The following is a 20,065-nucleotide window of genomic DNA, read 5'->3' on the forward strand; positions in this document are numbered from 1 at the left end:
GTGACTGTGAGTGTGTGTGTGTGTGAGTGAGTGAGTGTGTGTGTGACTGTGAGTGTGTGTGTGCGTGAGTGTGTGACTGAGTGTGTGTGTGCGTGAGTGTGTGACTGAGTGTGTGTGTGTGTGAGTGAGTGAGTGTGTGTGTGACTGTGAGTGTGTGTGACTGTGAGTGTGTGTGTGACTGAGTGTGTGTGTGCGTGAGTGTGTGACTGAGTGTGAGTGAGTGAGTGTGTGTGCGTGAGTGTGTGTGACTGAGTGTGTGTGTGTGAGTGAGTGTGTGTGTGTGAGTGAGTGAGTGTGAGTGTGTGAGTGAGTGAGTGTGTGTGCGTGAGTGTGTGTGTGCGTGAGTGTGTGTGCGTGAGTGTGTGTGTGTGAGTGAGCAAGTGTGTGTGTGACTGTGAGTGTGTGTGCGTGAGTGTGTGTCTGAGTGTGAGTGTGTGAGTGAGTGAGTGTGTGTGCGTGAGTGTGTGTGCGTGAGTGTGTGTGTGTGTGTGACTGAGTGTGTGTGTGCGTGAGTGTGTGACTGAGTGTGTGTGTGTGTGTGTGTGTGAGTGAGTGTGTGAGTGCGTGCGCGTGCGCGCATTGTTCTGGATTTCCAGCATCTGCAGAATCAGCGTCAGTGATAATAATCTTGATAATGATACTGGTTATGACTCTGGACCCAAGGGGTCTTGACTGGTCCTTTCCTGCTACCAGCCAGACTGATTGGAACCAGTCACACGATCTGTGTGGGTGAGATTTGAACTCCACCCTTGTCTCCCCACCCACCACCACCACCCAAATCCCCCTCTTCCCAGTGCGTCCCTCCAGCGCTCCCCCCGCCCGTCTGGAGCCCGCGCCCGCTGACCTCTGGCGACAGAGCCCCGAGTGAGCGAGGATGCCTCTGTTCTCTCCCTGCAGCTCTTCCTGCTGGAGGAGATGCGGGAGCGGAAGTTCAACAACTTCGCCCGGGTGATCCAGAAGGCGTGGCGCAAACACATCGCCGTCCGGAAGTACGTCCGGATGCGGGAGGAAGGTAGGAGTGGGGAAGCTGTCTTCCCAATGTGCTGGTGTGGGGGGGAGATGAGGGAGGGGGCTGGTTAGAGCTTTGGTCATACTGACCCTCATGAATCAGGATACAGGAGGTGGGATGTTATGCTGAAGTTGGATAAAACTTCGATGAAGCCTAATTTGGATTTTTGTCTGGTCACCTACCTACAGGAAAAATATCAATGCTTGAAAGAGCGCAGAAAACTTGAGGTTTTGAGTTATGGGAAAGGATGAATTGGGTGGGATTTGATTCCCTGGAGCATAGGAGAATGATAGAGGTACACAAAATGATGAGGGGTGAAATGCAAGCAGGCTTTTTCCACTGAGGTTTGCTGAGGCTAGATCCTAGAGGTCATAGGTTAAGGTTGAAGAGTGAAATATTTGAGAGGATGCTTCTTCACCAAATTAAGCATAACTTCCCACCTTCCAACTGAATAAGCGAAGAGTTGGCTGGCTTCTCTCCAAATGGGCTGGCACAGGTACTTTGGACTGAAGGGCCTCTCTCAGTGCAGATGCCATCTGTCCACCACTGCACGGTCCTTGTCTCACCCGCCCTGCCCTGCACCTCCCACAGCTTCGGACGTGGTCCTCAACAAGAAGGAGAGGCGGAGGAACAGTATTAACCGGAACTTTGTGGGCGATTACATCGGCATGGACAGTCGCCCGGAGCTGCGGCAGTTCCTGGGACGCAGAGAGCGCATCGACTTCGCACACACCGTGCTTAAGTACAACCGCAGGTTCAAGGTACAGCACGCGTGTCCCCACCCCTGTGTGTGTGTGTGTGTGTGTGTGTGTGTGTGTGTTTCCCTCTCTCTCTCTCTCTCTCTCTCTCCCCTTTTCTCTTCCCCTTCCCCCTTCCCCATCCCCTTCTGCCCCCTTCTCCCCTCCCCTTCCCCCTTTCACCCTCTTCCTCCCTCTTTGCCCTTCCCCTTCACAACCTCTTCTTCCCCCTCTTCCCCACCTCTTCCTCTCTGTTCCCCTTCTCTCTCCCCCCCACCACCCTCATCCCCCTCAGCACCACTCTCCCCGTCTCTCCCTTACCCCCCACTCTCACCTTCACTCTCATCCCCCTCTCACTGCCCTTCTCTCACCTCCTCCCATCTCCCACTCCTCCCCTCCCTTTCCCTTTCCCCTTCTACCTACCCCCTCTCTCACACACACTCACACACACACTCACACACAGAGTCTCTCTCTGTCTCCTTCTCTCACTGTCTGTGTCCCACTCACTCCCCCTCTCTTTGCTCCCCTCCCCCTCGGTTCTCTCCCCCATTGGGATTAATCTTTTCCTCCCGCAGAGCATGAAGCAGGACCTGATCCTCACGCCGCACTCCCTCTACCTGATCGGCCGAGAGAAGGTGAAGCAAGGGCCCGAGAAGGGCACGATCAAGGAAGTGCTGAAGCGGAAAATCGAAATTCCAAAGATCCAGTCGGTCTCCCTCAGGTGAGCAGGCAATCCAGGTCAGAGGAATGTAGAGGCCGTTCGGCCCCTCCAGTTTATTCATTCTGTTTGATTTGTGTACTGTAACCTTCAACGCACACATTAATTTCCAGCGAGTGACCAGGCAACACAGCCTCGGAATAGGAGGTCACTGTTTATTGTCAGTAAACATTATTCTAACTGTGATAGTTCCTCAGAAGACTAAGGAAGTTCAGTATGACCCCTGATGACCCTCAGTAGTCTGAATGCCTCAAAGCTCAGCATCAGCTTTACTATCACTGATGTATGCTGTAAAGGCAGTTGTTTTGCAGTAGTAGTGCAGTGCGATACAGAAAGAATTGCTATCAGTTACTAAATGAAATATACATAAAGCAAAGTAGGAACAGTGAGGTGGTGTTCACGGGTTCCTGGGCCATTCAGAAATCTGATGGCAGAGGGGAAGGAGCTGTTCCGAAAACATTGAGTGTGTGCGTTCAGGCCCCTGTATGGCAGGAATGAGAAGAGAGCCTGTCCTCTGCCCTCCGGAGCCATGGCCTTTTGAAGGAGTCTTCGATGCTGGGGGGTGGGGGGGGCTCGTGCCCGTTATGGAGCCAGGTGAGTTTACAACCTCTTGCTGCTTTTTCTGACCCTGAGCCTTGGTACCAGGCAGTGAGGCAGCCACTCGGAATGCTCACCACGGTACGCGTGTAGAAATTGGCGACAGCCCGGTGACGTATGAAGTATGAAGCGGTGGGTAATGAGGCAGAGCTGCTGACGTGTCTTCCTCATGACCCTGCTCCGCCCAGGACTGCAAAGCTGTGAAGCTCTTAGCTCCATTTGTCACCTGTGCACCGAAACATACGGTGAAATGCATCGCTTGCGTTACTAACCAAACGGTCCGCACTCATGCTGGGGGCAGCCTGCAAGTGTTACCATGCTTCAGCACCATCGTAGTGTGCCCACGGCTCACTACCCCCAACCCCTGTGGGAAGTACCGCAGCACTCAGAGGAAACCCACAGGGTCACAGGAAAAACTCTTGACGGACAAGGGCAGGAACTGAGTAAACGATGTGGGTGGGCTCAGTGGGCAGGACGGTCCGTTTGCCTGCTTCCCTCCCTCCACTCCCTCAAACCGCTTCCTTCCCCTCCCTCGGTCTGACCCTCGAACCCACTGGCCCTGCCGGATCGTTCTGTGGCTCACCTCCCCCCTCCTCCACCCCAACAGCCCCCTTCAGGATGACTTGCTCATCGTGCACGAGGCGCAGTACGACAGTGTGCTGGAGTCCACCTTCAAGACCGAGCTGCTCAGCCTCCTGTGGAAGCGATACCAGGAGCGGGCGCAGAGGAATCTGCCCCTGAGGTTCAGCAACCTGTACGTCTACGTTGGTGAGATAGGGAGGAGAGGGGGAGAACAGTCGGGGAGGTGGCTCTGGGCCTGTACTTGCTGGAGTTTTGAGGAATGAGGATGACCTCATTGAAACCTACCAAATATTAAAAGGCCTGGACGCAGTGGACGTGGAGTGGATGTTTCCTGTAGTGGGGGAGTCTAGGACCAGAGGACACAGCCTGAGAGCAGAAGAGTGTCTCTTTAGAACAGAGATGAGGAGGAATTTCTGTAGCTAGAGTGTGGTGAATCTGTGGAATTCGTTGCCACAGATGGTTCTGGAGGCCAAGTCATGTTCTTGAATAGTCAAGGTATAAAAAGTGACAGGGAGAAGACAGAAGAGTGGGGTTGAGAGGGATAATAAATCAGCCATGATGGAGTTTACAGATGGGCCGAATGACCTAATTTTGCTCCTTTGTCTCATGGGGTGTAATGGTTGGAGATGGTGGGGAAAACATGGAAATAGTCAGGGAGATGGTGGGGAAGACAGCGAGGATGGAATGAGATAATTGGGGAGACGGGGAGTAAGGGATAAGATAGTTGGGGAGACGGAGTATGGGCTGATATACTAGGGGAGATAGGGGGATGGGATGGGATGATAGGGACAACAGGTAGGATGGGATGAGATAGTTGGGGAGACGGGAAGGATAGGATGAGATGGTCAGGGAGCTGGGAGGATGGGATGAGATAGTTGGGCTGATGGGAAGGATGTGATGAGATTCTTGGGAAGATGGGGAAAATGGACTAAGATAGTTGGGGAGATGGGGAGGACCGAATGGGATGGTCAGGGAAACGGGGAGGATGAGATGAGAATATGGGGGGTGATCAGTAGGATGGGATGAGATGATGGGGGTGATCAGGAGGGTGGGATGAGATGACGGGGGTGATGGGAGGATGAGATGAGATGACGGGGGTGATGGGAGGATGAGATGAGATGATGGGGGTGATCGGGAGGATGAGATGAGATGATGGGGGGTGATCAGGAGGATGGGATGATGGGGGTGATCGGGAGGATGAGATGATGGGGGGGATCGGGAGGATGAGATGATGGGGGGTGATCAGGAGGATGGGATGAGATGATGGGGGTGATCATGAGGATGGGATGATGGGGGTGATCGGGAGGATGAGATGATGGGGTGATAGGGAGGATGAGATGAGATGATGGGGGTGATCGGGAGGCTGGGATGAGATGATGGGGGTGATCGGGAGGATGAGATGATGGGGGTGATCGGGAGGATGGGATGAGATGATGGGGGTGATTGGGAGGATGGGATGAGATGATGGGGGTGATCGGGAGGATGGGATGAGATGATGGGGGTGATCGGGAGGATGAGATGAGATGATGGGGGTGATGGGAGGATGAGATGATGGGGGTGATCGGGAGGATGAGATGATGGGGGTGATCGGGAGGATGGGATGAGATGATGGGGGTGATCGGGAGGATGAGATGAGATGATGGGGGTGATGGGAGGATGAGATGATGGGGGTGATCGGGAGGATGAGATGATGGGGGTGATCGGGAGGATGGGATGAGATGATGGGGGTGATCGGGAGGATGAGATGATGGGGGTGATCGGGAGGATGGGATGAGATGATGGGGGTGATCGGGAGGATGAGATGATGGGGTGACGGGAGGATGAGATGATGGGGGTGATCGGGAGGATGGGATGAGATGACGGGGGTGATGGGAGGATGAGATGATGGGGGTGACAGGAGGATGAGATGATGGGGGTGACGGGAGGATGAGATGATGGGGGTGACGGGAGGATGAGATGATGGGGGTGATCGGGAGGATGGGATGAGATGACGGGGGTGATGGGAGGATGAGATGATGGGGTGACGGGAGGATGAGATGATGGGGTGATGGGAGGATGAGATGATGGGGTGACGGGAGGATGAGATGATGGGGGTGATCGGGTGGCTGGGATGAGATGATGGGGGTGATCGGGAGGATGAGATGATGGGGGTGATCGGGAGGCTGGGATGAGATGATGGGGTGACGGGAGGATGAGATGATGGGGGTGATCGGGAGGCTGGGATGAGATGATGGGGTGATCGGGAGGTTGGGATGAGATGATGGGGGTGATCGGGAGGATGGGATGAGATGATGGGGGTGATCGGGAGGATGGGGTGAGATGATGGGGGTGATCGGGAGGTTGGGATGAGATGATGGGGGTGATCGGGAGGTTGGGATGAGATGATGGGGGTGATCGGGAGGATGAGATGATGGGGGTGATCGGGAGGCTGGGATGAGATGATGGGGTGACGGGAGGATGAGATGATGGGGGTGATCGGGAGGCTGGGATGAGATGATGGGGTGATCGGGAGGATGGGATGAGATGATGGGGTGACAGGAGGATGAGATGATGGGGGTGATCGGGAGGATGGGATGAGATGATGGGGTGACGGGAGGATGAGATGATGGGGGTGATCGGGAGGCTGGGATGAGATGATGGGGTGATCGGGAGGATGGGATGAGATGATGGGGTGACGGGAGGATGAGATGATGGGGTGATCGGGAGGATGGGATGAGATGATGGGGTGACGGGAGGATGAGATGATGGGGGTGATCGGGAGGCTGGGATGAGATGATGGGGGTGATCGGGAGGCTGGGATGAGATGATGGGGGTGATCGGGAGGTTGGGATGAGATGATGGGGGTGATCGGGAGGATGGGATGAGATGATGGGGGTGATCGGGAGGATGGGATGAGATGATGGGGGTGATCGGGAGGATGGGATGAGATGATGGGGGTGATCGGGAGGATGGGAAGAGATGATGGGGCTGATCGGAAGATTGGGATGAGATGATGGGGGTGATCAGGAGGATGAGATGATGGGAGGCTGGGATGAGATGATGGGGGGTGATCGGGAGGCTGGGATGAGATGATGGGGGTGATCGGGAGGATGGGATGAGATGATGGGGGTGATCGGGAGGCTGGGATGAGATGATGGGGGTGATCGGGAGGATGGGATGATGGGGTGACGGGAGGATGAGATGATGGGGTGACGGGAGGATGAGATGATGGGGTGACGGGAGGATGGGATGATGGGGGGGATCGGGAGGATGAGATGATGGGGTGATCGGGAGGATGAGATGATGGGGCTGACGGGAGGATGAGATGAGATGATGGGGGTGATCGGGAGGATGGGATGAGATGATGGGGGTGATGGGGAGGATGGGATGAGATGATGGGGGTGATCGGGAGGTTGGGATGAGATGATGGGGGTGATCGGGAGGATGAGATGATGGGGGTGATCGGGAGGATGAGATGGGATGATGGGGGTGATGGGAGGATGGGATGAGATGGGGTGATGGGAGGATGAGATGATGGGGGTGATCGGGAGGATGGGATGAGATGATGGGGGTGATCGGGAGGTTGGGATGAGATGATGGGGGTGATCGGGAGGTTGGGATGAGATGATGGGGGTGATCGGGAGGATGGGAAGAGATGGGGGTGACGGGAGGATGGGAAGAGATGATGGGGGTGATCGGGAGGATGGGATGAGATGATGGGGGTGACGGGAGGATGAGATGAGATGATGGGGGTGACGGGAGGATGAGATGATGGGGGTGATCGGGAGGATGGGATGAGATGATGGGGGTGATCGGGAGGATGGGATGAGATGATGGGGGTGATCGGGAGGATGGGATGAGATGATGGGGGTGATCGGGAGGTTGGGATGAGATGATGGGGGTGATCGGGAGGATGGGATGAGATGATGGGGGTGATCGGGAGGTTGGGATGAGATGATGGGGGTGATCGGGAGGATGGGATGAGATGATGGGGGTGATCGGGAGGTTGGGATGAGATGATGGGGGTGATCGGGAGGATGGGATGAGATGATGGGGGTGATCGGGAGGATGGGATGAGATGATGGGGGTGATCGGGAGGTTGGGATGAGATGATGGGGGTGATCGGGAGGTTGGGATGAGATGATGGGGGTGATCGGGAGGATGGGAAGAGATGGGGGTGATCGGGAGGATGGGAAGAGATGGGGGTGATCGGGAGGTTGGGATGAGATGATGGGGGTGATCGGGAGGATGAGATGATGGGGGTGATCGGGAGGATGGGAAGAGATGATGGGGGTGATCGGGAGGTTGGGATGAGATGATGGGGGTGATCGGGAGGATGGGATGAGATGATGGGGGTGATCGGGAGGATGGGAAGAGATGGGGGTGATCGGGAGGTTGGGATGAGATGATGGGGGTGATCGGGAGGTTGGGATGAGATGATGGGGGTGATCGGGAGGTTGGGATGAGATGATGGGGGTGATCGGGAGGATGAGATGATGGGGGTGATCGGGAGGATGGGATGAGATGATGGGGGTGATCGGGAGGATGGGATGAGATGATGGGGGTGATCGGGAGGATGAGATGATGGGGGTGATCGGGAGGATGAGATGAGATGATGGGGGTGATCGGGAGGATGGGATGAGATGATGGGGGTGATCGGGAGGATGAGATGAGATGATGGGGGTGATCGGGAGGATGGGATGAGATGATGGGGGTGATCGGGAGGATGGGATGATGGGGGTGATCGGGAGGATGAGATGATGGGGTGACGGGAGGATGAGATGATGGGGGTGATCGGGAGGATGGGATGAGATGGGGTGATCGGGAGGCTGGGATGATGGGGGTGATGGGAGGTTGGGATGAGATGATGGGGGTGATCGGAAGATTGGGATGAGATGATGGGGGTGATCGGGAGGATGGGATGAGATGGGGTGATCGGGAGGCTGGGATGATGGGAGGTTGGGATGTGATGATGGGGGTGATCGGGAGGATGGGATGAGATGATGGGGGTGATCGGGAGGATGGGATGAGATGGGGTGATCGGGAGGCTGGGATGATGGGGGTGATGGGAGGATGGGATAATGGGGGTGATCAGGAGGTTGGGATGAGATGATGGGGGTGATCGGGAGGTTGGGTTGAGATGATGGGGGTGATCGGGAGGATGGGATGAGATGGGGTGATCGGGAGGCTGGGATGATGGGGGTGATGGGAGGATGGGATAATGGGGGTGATCAGGAGGATGAGATGATGGGGGTGATCGGGAGGATGGGATGTGATGATGGGGGGTGATCGGGAGGATGAGATGATGGGGGTGATGGGAGGATGGGATGAGATGTTCAGGGAGATGATAAGGATGGGGTGAGATGGTACGGGAGTCGGAGAGATGGGGTTTTCCAGGAGATATGCTACTTTTGACCTTTAGCCTCTCTGTCTCACAGGTTGGAGTTCAAGGTGAAGAAGGAGGGCTGGGGGCCGTGGGCAGCGGCAGGGACTCGCCAGATCCAGTTCCGGGTGGGACAGGGCAATGTGGCAGTGCTGAAACCCACTAACAAGCTGCTGGAAGTCAGCATCGGACCTGGGCTGCCCAAGAATGCCAGTGAGTCCTTTCCTACGTACGCCTCTCCCTTCCCAGCTGTAGTCTGCTTACCCCCCCATCTGCCACACCCCGTGGCTGACCCATCCCCTCCCACGGCTGCTCCCTGTAGCCCGCCATCCCCCATCTCCCTCCACCTCATACCCCACCCCCACCGATCCATCCTCAACGCTCCAACATCTAGAATTCCTGGGATTCTTCAGTGTTACTGCACTGCGGCAGACAAGAAAGCTGTACAACACGTCTTCCTGATGCATCGCTGGCACCAGCCACCCGCCTCATGGACATATCGACCGAAAGGCACCTGGAAAGGGCCAATGTCATCATGACGGATCCCACCCACCCTGTTTGTCCCACTCCCATCATTGAGGAGGCCACATAGCATCCACACCAGGAGCACCAGACCAAAGTAGTTAGACTGATCAGCAACTCCAACACTGCTTCATCATTTCCTGTCAGTCACCTTGTGTACAGCCTAGTGTCTCTTTATGGGCACACAGTCAGTCTATGTGTATAAACTATCTTATGTATTATATTTATGGTGTGTTATTGTGCTTGTGATTTTTTGTGCTGGATTTAGACTTGACATTAAGCAATGTTGAATCGCAAATGTTCCTGTGCACGGAGTGAAGTGTCCGGCCCAAAGCTTGAGTCAGTTTGTTCAAGGCTTGAGGTTGGAAACTGGTTTGTTATTGTCACGTGTATGAACTTGCTGCCTGGACGAGTGAGTGTGCCTGATGAAGATAAGTGGGACTTTTCTCTTTGGAGCGAAGGAGGATGAGAGGTGGTAAGAGGCATAGATTGAGTGGACTTTTTCCCAGGATAGAAATGGCTAAAATGGGGCCATAACTAAAGTGAACGGAGGAAAGTTTAAGGGAGGGATGTCAGGGGTAGTTTTTTTTACACAGAGGAGTGGAGGATGCATGGAACACCCTGCCAGGGGTGGTGATAGAGGTAGGTACACTAGGGGCATTTAAGAGACTCCTAGACTGGCACAAGGATGATAGAAGGGTGGGAGAGAACTGCAAACTCCTCTATCTTGAGGCTTTGCCTTTTTAAGATGTCCTGTACAGAGGGGAGGGTTGTGCCCATGATGGAGCTGGCTGAGTCTACAGCCCTCGTCCTCTTGTGATCCTGGAGCCTATGCCAGACAGAGATGGAACCAGTCAGCACACTCTCCAAAGTTTGCCGGAGTCTGTGGCGACGCATCAAATCTCCTCAAACTCCTCATCGGGCAGAGCTGCTGTGAGGAGAGGTCAGGCCAGTAACCCAGAGATCTCGGAGGTCTCTGGCTCCATAGGGTGGGGCAGGGGAAGTCCGGAACAGAGAGGATGGTGCAAGTATTTCAGACACTTTGTTCCCGATGGAGAGCACGAGGAGAGTTCTTCCCTCTGAAGTGGGGGAATCTTTCCTGGGGAGCTGTGGAACAGTGTCACTGATTGTATTCAGAGTGGATATTCAAACTACAAGAGAGCTGATACTGGAATTGGTTTATTATTGTTGTATGTGTGGCGATGCAGTGAATTGTATACTGTTCATACAGATCAAATCATTACACAGCGTTAAGATAGTACAAGAAAAACAATAAGAATGTGGAATAAAGTGTAAAGGCCACAGAAAAGGTGCAGTCCCGGTAAACGATAAAGTGCAAGGTGAGGGTGGGAGGGGAGTCAGATCAGGACAGAAACAGGCCTCCTGCTGGTCCTCAGTGTTCATATAACTCAGCCAAATTAATGGAGACTGTTACAGCTTCTTGGAACAGGAATTGGTTTATTATTGTCATGTGTACGAGATGAAGTGAGAAGCTCGTCTTGCGCACTGCTCATACAAATCAGATCATTGCACAGTTCCAGCACTGAAGCAGAATAAGGTGAAACAAGATTCAAGATTGTTTAATGTCATTTCCCGTAGGCGTGTAAAGAAAAACAAAATAATCGTTACTCCGGATCCGATGCAGCACAAAGAAACAGCAATAACTGAAAAAACACAAAACATAAATACATAAGATAGCTTGTATACGGAGATTAATTGTATCTGTAAAGTGGCTCTAGGCTGTACACAAGGAGACTGACAGGAAATAATAACATAGTGGTGGGGTAGTGGGTGGAAGTATTGATCAGTCTGACTGCTTGGGGAAGGTAACTGTTTTCGAGTCCGGTGGTCCTGGCGTGGATGCTACGTAGCCTCCTCCCTGATGGGAGTGGGACAAACGGTCCATGAGCAGGGTGGGTGGGATCCTTTGTGATGTTCCTGGCACCTTTCTGTAGATATGTCCTTGGTGGCAGGTAGCTGGTGCAGGTGCTGCGATGGGCAGTTTAGACAGTGCAGTTTAAATGCAAAATAACATGCAACCGCTGCAGTGCACGCAGATAAACTGCAAACCTATGTAGTCTGTGAGGTTAAGATACAAGTGGTCCGTTCAGTATTGAACAGCGCAGTCAAAGCTGTCCTCGAGCTCGGTGCTTTCCAGCTTGTGTATCTGAGTGGCAGATTGGGCTGTCACCTCTTGTCTGGGCAGGACTGACTGAAGCTCTCCGGAGGGTTTACTGTATCTCAAATTCCCCACGATCCAGTCCAAACCCTGTGTTTTCCAACCAAAACCAGCTTCGTCTTGCATCGGGATTTGAAAGGGGAACTGTGGATTGATGAGGCAACACTTCCGGGGAAGAGGTAAAAGGTGAAAGAGCAGCTTTATCTGTCACACGTACAGTGAAATGTTACTGACTAACAGTCCAAGGATGCCCGCGAGTGACAAGACGGGGCTGACAACACAGCATGCCCACTACTCACTAACCCTCTGAAATGTGGGCAGAAACCGGAGCGCCCGGAGGAAAGCCATGTGGTCACGGGGAGAATGTACAAACTCCTTACAGACAGCGGCTGGAATTGAACCCCGATCGGTGCTCGTTACCGTTGTAAAAGTGATATACTGACCACGACCCTACTCTGGTGCCCCAGGAGAATAGGAGTGAGTCATGGCCACTGGTAGTGGGCAGTGTGACTGAGCTACAACAACAGGCGGCAGCTGCCAGTGATGCAGTGCTCAGGAAATGCTTTATTATAATTTCCAGGGCCGACAAGGAAAGACAAGAGAAAGAGTGCCTACATAAATTCAAGGCAACAGCTCCCTGCTGGTAAGTAAATCTGTTCCAGTCACTACAACCCTGCCTCTCACTGAACCCTTCCAACCCCTACACCCTCCCCCTCTCTAAACCCCCTCTGACCCCTACACCCCTCCCTATCTCTCTTACACTCTCCGGCCCCTACATCCCTCCCCCTCTATCCCTCCCCCTCTCCAACCTCTACACCCCTCCCCTTCTCTCTTACCCTCTCCGGCCCCTACACCGCTCCCCCTCTCTGAACCCTCTCCGACCCCTACACCCCTCCCCTTTACTGAACCCTCCCCGAACCCTACACCCCTCCCCCTCTATCCCTCCCCCGCACCAACCCCTACACCCCTCCCCTTCTCTCTTACCCTCTCCGGCCCCTACACCCCTCCCCCTCTTTGAACCCTCTCCGACCCCTACACCCCTCCCCTTTACTGAACCCTCCCCGAACCCTACACCCCTCCCCCTCTATCCCTCCCCCGCACCAACCCCTACACCCCTCCCCTTCTCTCTTACACTCTCCGGCCCCTACACCCCTCCCCCTCTATCCCTCCCCCGCACCAACCCCTACACCCCTCCCCTTCTCTCTTACCCTCTCCGGCCCCTACACCCCTCCCCCTCTCTAACAGTTGTCTCCCTGTCTCAGTAACATGCTCTCCATCTCCATGACACCTTCTGGTCCAACTCTCCTCCCTGTCTCTGTAACCTCTCACCCTTCCCAACAACCCTCCCCATCTCTGTGAACCCCCCACCCCCCATGCCCCTCCATCTCCATGACCCTCCCCCTCTGTGACCCCCCCACACCTCATGCCCCTCCATCTCTGTGACCCCACCCCCTATGCCCCTCCATCTCTGACCCCACCCCCTATGCTCCACCATCTCTGTGACCCCACCCCCTATGTCCCTCCATCTCTGTGACCCCCCACCCCCTATGCCCCTCCATCTCTGACCCCCCCACCACCCATGCCCCTCCATCTGTGTGACCCCACCCCCTATGCCCCTCCATCTCTGTGACCCAACCCCCCATGCCCCTCCATCTCTGTGACCCCACCCCCTATGCCCCTCCATCTCTGTGCCCCCACCCCCCATGCCCCTCCATCTCTGTGACCCCCCCATCCCCCATGCCCCTCCATCTCTGACCCCACCCCCTATGCCCCTCCATCTCTGTAACCCCCCCGCCTCCTGTGCCCCTCCATCTCTGTGACCCCCCCACCCCCATGCCCCTCCCTCTGTGACCCCCACCTCCTATGCCACTCCATCTCTGACCCCACCCCCATGCCCCTCCATCTCTGTAACCCCCCGCCTCCTGTGCCCCTCCATCACTGTGACCCCCTACCCCCTATGCCCCTCCATCTCTGTGACCCCACCCCCTATTCCCCTCCATCTCTGTGACCCCCCCACCCCCTATGCCCCTCCCTCTGTGACCCCACCCCCTATGCCCCTCCATCTCTGAGACCCCCCATCCCCCATGCCCCTCCATCTCTGACCCCACCCCCTATGCCCCTCCATCTCTGTAACCCCCCAGCCTCCTGTGCCCCTCCATCTCTGTGACCCCCCCACCCCCATGCCCCTCCCTCTGTGACCCCCACCTCCTATGCCCCTCCATCTCTGACCCCACCCCCATGCTCCTCAATCTCTATGACCCCACCCACCCCCTATGCCCTTCCATGACCCCCCACCCCCTATGCCCCTCCATCACTGTGACCCCCCACCCCCTATGCCCCTCCATCTCTGTGACCCCACCCCCTATGCCCCTCCATCTCTGTGACCCCCCCACCCCCTATGCCCCTCCATCTCTGTGACCCCACCCCCTATTCCCCTCCATCTCTGTGACCCCCCCACCCCCTATGCCCCTCCATCTCTGTGACCTCACCCCCTATGCCCCTCCATCTCTGTGACCCCCCACCCCCTATGCCCCTCCATCTCTGTGACCCCACCCCCCATGCCCCTCCATCTCTGTGACCCTCCCACCCCCATGCCCCTCCATCTCTGTGACCCCACCCCCTATGTCCCTCCATCTCTGTGACCCCCCACCCCCTATGCCCCTCCATCTCTGTGACCCCACCCCCCATGCTCCATCTCTGTGACCCTCCCACCCCCATGCCCCTCCATCTCTGTGACCCCACCCCCTATGTCCCTCCATCTCTGTGACCCCCCACCCCCTATGCCCCTCCATCTCTGTGACCCCACCCCCCATGTCCCTCCATCTCTGTGACCCCCCACCCCCTATGCCCCTCCATCTCTGTGACCCCACCCCCTATGCCCCTCCATCTCTGTGATCCCCCACCCCCTATGTCCCTCCATCTCTGTGTGCCTACAGAGAAGGGAATTCTACAACATGGATGACCTAGATCTCGCTATTCAGGTGACGTCCAGGTTACGACCCCGAGGCAGGACCCTCGCGCGGGACCCTCTCCACTGGACGCCCGTGTCCAGGGGAACTCGCTTCACCGCCAGACCAGCATGGAGCAGCCGACCTTGCCCCGGCACGGGGCGTCGACGCGGGCTCAGGCCCACCCTGAGCAGCAGAACCTGGACTTCATGAATGTTCCTGACCAGGGCGTGGCAGGGTAGGTGGACCCTGATCCCGAAACACCGGGAACTGGGCAAGGACCCAGCTTCCGAGATCCAAGTGGCTGGGGTTGCTTCCAGGGATGGGGAGAGGTGAACGGGTTGGAGTGGGGGGGGGGGGGGTGCACAGAGACAGTGAGGGGTTTAGTGGCCAAACAGGGAGGGGTGTAGGAGAGCGAGGGGGTTATAGAGACGGGGAGAGTTGTAGGATATGGAGGGGGTTACAGACGTGCGGAGGAGTAGGGGAGGGAGGGGGTTACAGAGACTGGGAGGGGTATAGGAGAGGGAGGGGTTATAGAGTTGGAGATGGGTGTACGAAAGGAGAAGGTTACAGAAACTGGAAGGGGTGTAGGAGAGGGAGGGGGTTACAGAGACTGGGAGGTGTGTAGGGGAGGGAGGGGGTTACAGAGACTGGGAGGTGTGTAGGGGAGGGAGGGGGTTACAGAGTGAGAGGTGTGTAGGGGAGGGGGGGTTACAGAGACTGGGAGGTGTGTAGGGGAGGGAGGGGGGTTACAGAGACTGGGAGGTGTGTAGGGGAGGGAGGGGGTTACAGAGATGGGGAGGGGTGTGGGGAGGGATGTGGTTACAGGAGGGAGTGGTGTCGGGGTCACAAATGTTGGGAGGTGTGTAGGGGAGGGGGGGTTACAGAGACTGGGAGGTGTGTAGGGGGGGTTACAGAGACTGGGAGGTGTGTAGGGGGGGTTAACAGAGACTGGGAGGTGTGTAGGAGAGGGGGGGTTACAGAGACTGGGAGGTGTGTAGGGGAGGGGAGTTACAGAGACTGAGAGGTGTGTAGGGGAGGGGGGGTTACAGAGACTGGGAGGTGTGTAGGGGAGGGGGGGTTACAGAGACTGGGAGATGTGTAGGGGAGGGAGGGGGTTACAGAGACTGGGAGGTGTGTAGCTGAGGGGGGGTCACAGAGACTGGGAGGTGTGTAGGGGAGGGAGGGGGTCACAGAGACTGGGAGGTGTGTAGCGGAGGGGGGTCACAGAGACTGGGAGGTGTGTAGGGGAGGGGGGTGTTACAGAGACTGGGAGGTGTGTAGGGGAGGGAGGGGTCACAGAGACTGGGAGGTGTGTGGGGGAGGGGGGTTACAGAGACTGGGAGGTGTGTAGCGGAGGGGGGTCACAGAGACTGGGAGGTGTGTAGGGGAGGGAGGGGGTCACAGAGACTGGGAGGTGTGTAGGGGAGGGGGGTGTTACAGAGACTGGGAGGTGTGTAGGGGAGGGAGGGGTCACAGAGACTGGGAGGTGTGTGGGGGAGGGGGGTTACAGAGACTGGGAGGTGTGTAGGGGAGGGAGGGGGTTACAGAGACTGGGAGGTGTGTAGGGGAGGGGGGGTTACAGAGACTGGGAGATGTGTAGGTGAGGGAGGGGGTTACAGAGACTGGGAGGTGTGCAGGGGAGGGAGGGGGTCACAGAGACTGGGAGGTGTGTAGGGGAGGGAGGGGGTTACAGAGACTGGGAGGTGTGTAGGGGAGGGAGGGGGTTACAGAGACTGGGAGGTGTGTAGGGGAGGGAGGGGGTCACAGAGACTGGGAGGTGTGCAGGGGAGGGAGGGGGTCACAGAGACTGGGAGGTGTGTAGGGGAGGGAGGGGGTTACAGAGACTGGGAGGTGTGTAGGGGAGGGAGGGGGTTACAGAGACTGGGAGGTGTGTAGGAGAGGGAGGGGGTCACAGAGACTGGGAGGTGTGTAGGGGAGGGAGGGGGTTACAGAGACGGGCAGGGACCGTGTAGGTTGAAGTAGAGTTTACTGTCAGATGGCCAAGTTCATGTATGCACAGGTTCAATGAAAACCTGCCCGGGCAGCAGCCTCACCGGCACAGAACAGCACAGTAAGCGGCACCCTGAGCTCCTGTGCCCGGAGCCACACCTTCACCTGCAGACCAGCACCTTGAGAAGGGACTTCCACCAGGGTCAGGGCCCACCTGAGGAACTCGGAGGGGTCGACCATGGACGTTGTCCCAGCGGTTTATGTTATTGTACGTAAGCCAGGGCACTACGATATGAAGAAGGATCTGTTGCCCATGCAGCGGGCTGCGCACAGCCAAATGAACGGCTGAGACCGATACAGTTTGCCGACAGCAGTGGTGCAGGAGTTGCCCGTCAGCCTTGAGCTCGTCTCAGGGAATCCGCAACAGATTGATCTTCAGGAGTCACTCGTGAAGATGAGTGCAAGGCAGCAGAGGTTTGAGATCAGAGTTTTCCTTCTCGCTTAAAAGCAAAGCCATAGGTTTTGAGGCACCAGTGGCCCACCTTTGCCCCTGCTCCTGTCAGTAGAAACAGTTCTGCCAGGCTTAGTAGCTCAGCTCAGTCGTGAAGGCCAGGAACGGGACTGGGCTGTCAGAAGCTGTTTGAGATCCATGCCATTGGGAGCATTTAATAGGCAGTGGGAGCTCATCCCCACTACCACCCTGGCTATGACGACCTTTATCAACCCTGAGAAATTTCGATTAAATGCAAATTATGCACAATTTTTACAAGAAAGAACACAATTAGAACAAAAAAAGTTGAAGTCTGTTGTAGTGCAAGATGCTGACAGAGTTACTATACTGAGTATTGTGCCGGTCGGTTCAAGGAACGAATGGTTGAAGGGAAGTGGTTGAACCTGGTGATGTGGGACTTCAGCTTCCGTATCTCCTGCCCGATGGGAGCTGCCAGCGGCCCAGATCTTTGTAGATGGATTTGCCTTTATGAAGCGGTGCCTCCTACAGACGCCAGCGATGGTGGGGAGGGATGTATTGGACCGAGTTGACTACTCTCCACAGCTCTGCGTTCCAATTCCCAGACCAGACCGTGATGCAGCCAGTCAGGATGGATATTGTGCTGAGGTGGGGAGAGGGCCTGGAGTGTTACCTGTTGGAAGGTGGGAGAGGTGAGTGTCTGCTGCTTTCCCAAAGGTCACCTTGTGCTTCCCTCTCCCAGCTTACACAGGCGGATGTCAAAGGAGGTGAAGCCCGTCCCGGGGGGAGGGCGCTCCAAACCCAAGCCCCGCCCGAGGCAGGCTCGTTGCCAGGCTCTTTACGCCTATGATGCACAGGACACTGACGAGCTGAGCTTCAACGCGGACGACATCATCGAGATTGTACAGGAAGGTAAGAGCGGCAACCGGGTAGGAACTGTTTGGGGGTCACTTGTTGGCAAGGTGGGGGGGTAGTGTCCCAGCCTGCCCAGCATCTCCCCAAAACTCCTTCCTGACCCAGTAACATCCTCAAGAATGTTTTCCGTACCCCTTCCTGTCTAACGATGTCTTTCCTATAGCTGGCTGCCCACAACTGTGCACAATACTCCAAGTGTGATCTCACCATTGACTTGTACCATTCCACACTAGGACTTGGTTGCTATCCAGCTCTGTAGCTGAGAAAGGAAGTGCTGAGACTTTAGAAGACAATGGTCAGACTACGTCTGAAGCTTTGTGAGCATTTTGGGGGCCCATATCCAGGAAAGGACTTGCTGATATTGGAGATGGTCCGGAGGAGGAGAGTTATCCCATAAAAGAAAGGATTAATGTATTAGGATCATTTGATGGCTCTGGGTCTGTACTCCCTGGAATCTAGAAGCAAGGTGGGTTGGTGGAGAATCTCATTGATACTTTTCTAATATTGTAAGTCTATATAGAATGGAAATGGAGGGGATGTTTTCCATCTGCTATTTTTCAGCCCATGTCTAGGAGCAGCGGGCCGATTTGAAAGATATCCCTTTAGAAAAGGGTTAAGAATTAATTTATTTAGTCAGTGGATGGTGAATCTGTGGAATTCATTGCCACAGATGACTATAGAGGCCAAGTCATTGGGTATATTTAAAATGGAGGTTGATAGGTTCTTGATTAGCCAGGCCATCAAAGGTTAAGAGGAGAAGGCAGGAGAATGGTGTTGAGAGGGAAAATAAATCAGTCATGATCAAATGGTGGAGCAGACTTGATGGGCTGAATGGCCTAATTCAGCTCCTATGTCTTATGACCCACACTCGAGGGAACACACGGGCGGTAACATACCTTTGCCCATCCATGGGTGGCAGACAGTGATAAACCCATCTCCCAATGAGGTAGGATATGCAGGGGAGGAGATACAATATCCACTCCGACTGGGAAGGTTGGAGAACGTTCAATAAGGTACAAGGGTAAACGTTCTCCAGGGACGGACCATGTCCATCTTAGAATGTTGTGGAAGATCAGAGAAGAAATTGCTGAGTCCTGGCTGAGACAATTGACGTCTCGATCTGAGGTGCTGATAGACCGGAGTGCAGCAAATGTTCCGCCTATTTTTAAGAAGAATGACAACAAAAAATTTGGGAACTATAGAGTAATAAGTCTAACAACATCTGTGGTGGGTAAGCTACTGGAGAGGATTCTGAGGGATACATTAGAAAGATGGGATTGATTAGTCAGCATGTGTGAACTTTTTTGAGATCTCTCAAATGCACGGGAGATTCTGCAGATGCTGGAAATCCGGAGAACACACTCAGAATATTGGAGAATATTACAGGTCAGGCAGCATCAATTGAAATGAATCAACAGTCGAGGTTTCCGGCCGAGACCCTTCACCGGGACTGGAAAAGAATAAGGAGGTGGCGAGAGAGGCAGGTGATAGATGAGACTAGGTGAGGTGGATGGGTGGGGGAGCGGGGATGAAGTAAGAAGCTGCAAGGAGATAGGTGGAGGAGGTAAAGGTCTGAAGAAGATCAAATCTGATAGGAAAGGATCGTGGACCATGGGAGAAAGGAGAGGGAGGGGAACCAGAGGGCAGTGATGGGCAGGTGTTGAGAAGAGAATGGGTTTTCCTCTTCATAGATCAAGATTCAAAGAACATATATTATCAAAATCCGTGTGCAGTATCCAACCCTGAGACTCATCTTCCCACAGGGAGCCATGGAATCCCTTTAAAGACAAAGATCAAACCCCCAAAGTGCAAAAAAAAAATCATGCAAATGGGAAGGAAAAAAGAGCAAACACACAGAATACGAAACACCAAATCACAGAGACATCAAAAGGGTCCAGGCGTGTTCAGTTCAGCTCTGTATCTCTCATTATCTGCAGGCTGTAGCACTAGTCTGCCTGATCAAAATTGCACAAATTAGCAACAAAATAGGGTCTAGGATGTCTCAGATAGAGTCCTCAGTATTCTTAAGTGGGAGGGTGAACAGCCAGAGGTCATGGTCCAATGACATGGGTAG

The 20,065-nt window shown here is 55.0% G+C and overlaps 1 protein-coding gene across 2 annotated transcripts in view; it reads left to right on the forward strand.

Moving 5' to 3' along the window:
- Positions 1-20,065, forward strand: part of myo1eb (myosin IEb) — a 100,276-nt gene that overhangs the window by 76,274 nt on the left and 3,937 nt on the right. For both annotated transcript variants that reach the window (XM_059980219.1, XM_059980220.1), the window contains 8 exons: positions 898-1,012; positions 1,601-1,770; positions 2,322-2,467; positions 3,669-3,815; positions 9,061-9,218; positions 12,287-12,349; positions 14,688-14,892; positions 17,819-17,988. In XM_059980219.1, coding sequence (XP_059836202.1) covers positions 898-1,012; positions 1,601-1,770; positions 2,322-2,467; positions 3,669-3,815; positions 9,061-9,218; positions 12,287-12,349; positions 14,688-14,892; positions 17,819-17,988 — 1,174 coding nt within the window. The remainder of the gene's footprint in view (positions 1-897; positions 1,013-1,600; positions 1,771-2,321; positions 2,468-3,668; positions 3,816-9,060; positions 9,219-12,286; positions 12,350-14,687; positions 14,893-17,818; positions 17,989-20,065) is intronic.

Source organism: Hypanus sabinus, chromosome 9, assembly GCF_030144855.1.
Source record: "Hypanus sabinus isolate sHypSab1 chromosome 9, sHypSab1.hap1, whole genome shotgun sequence".
Classification (NCBI taxonomy): Eukaryota; Metazoa; Chordata; class Chondrichthyes; order Myliobatiformes; family Dasyatidae; genus Hypanus; species Hypanus sabinus.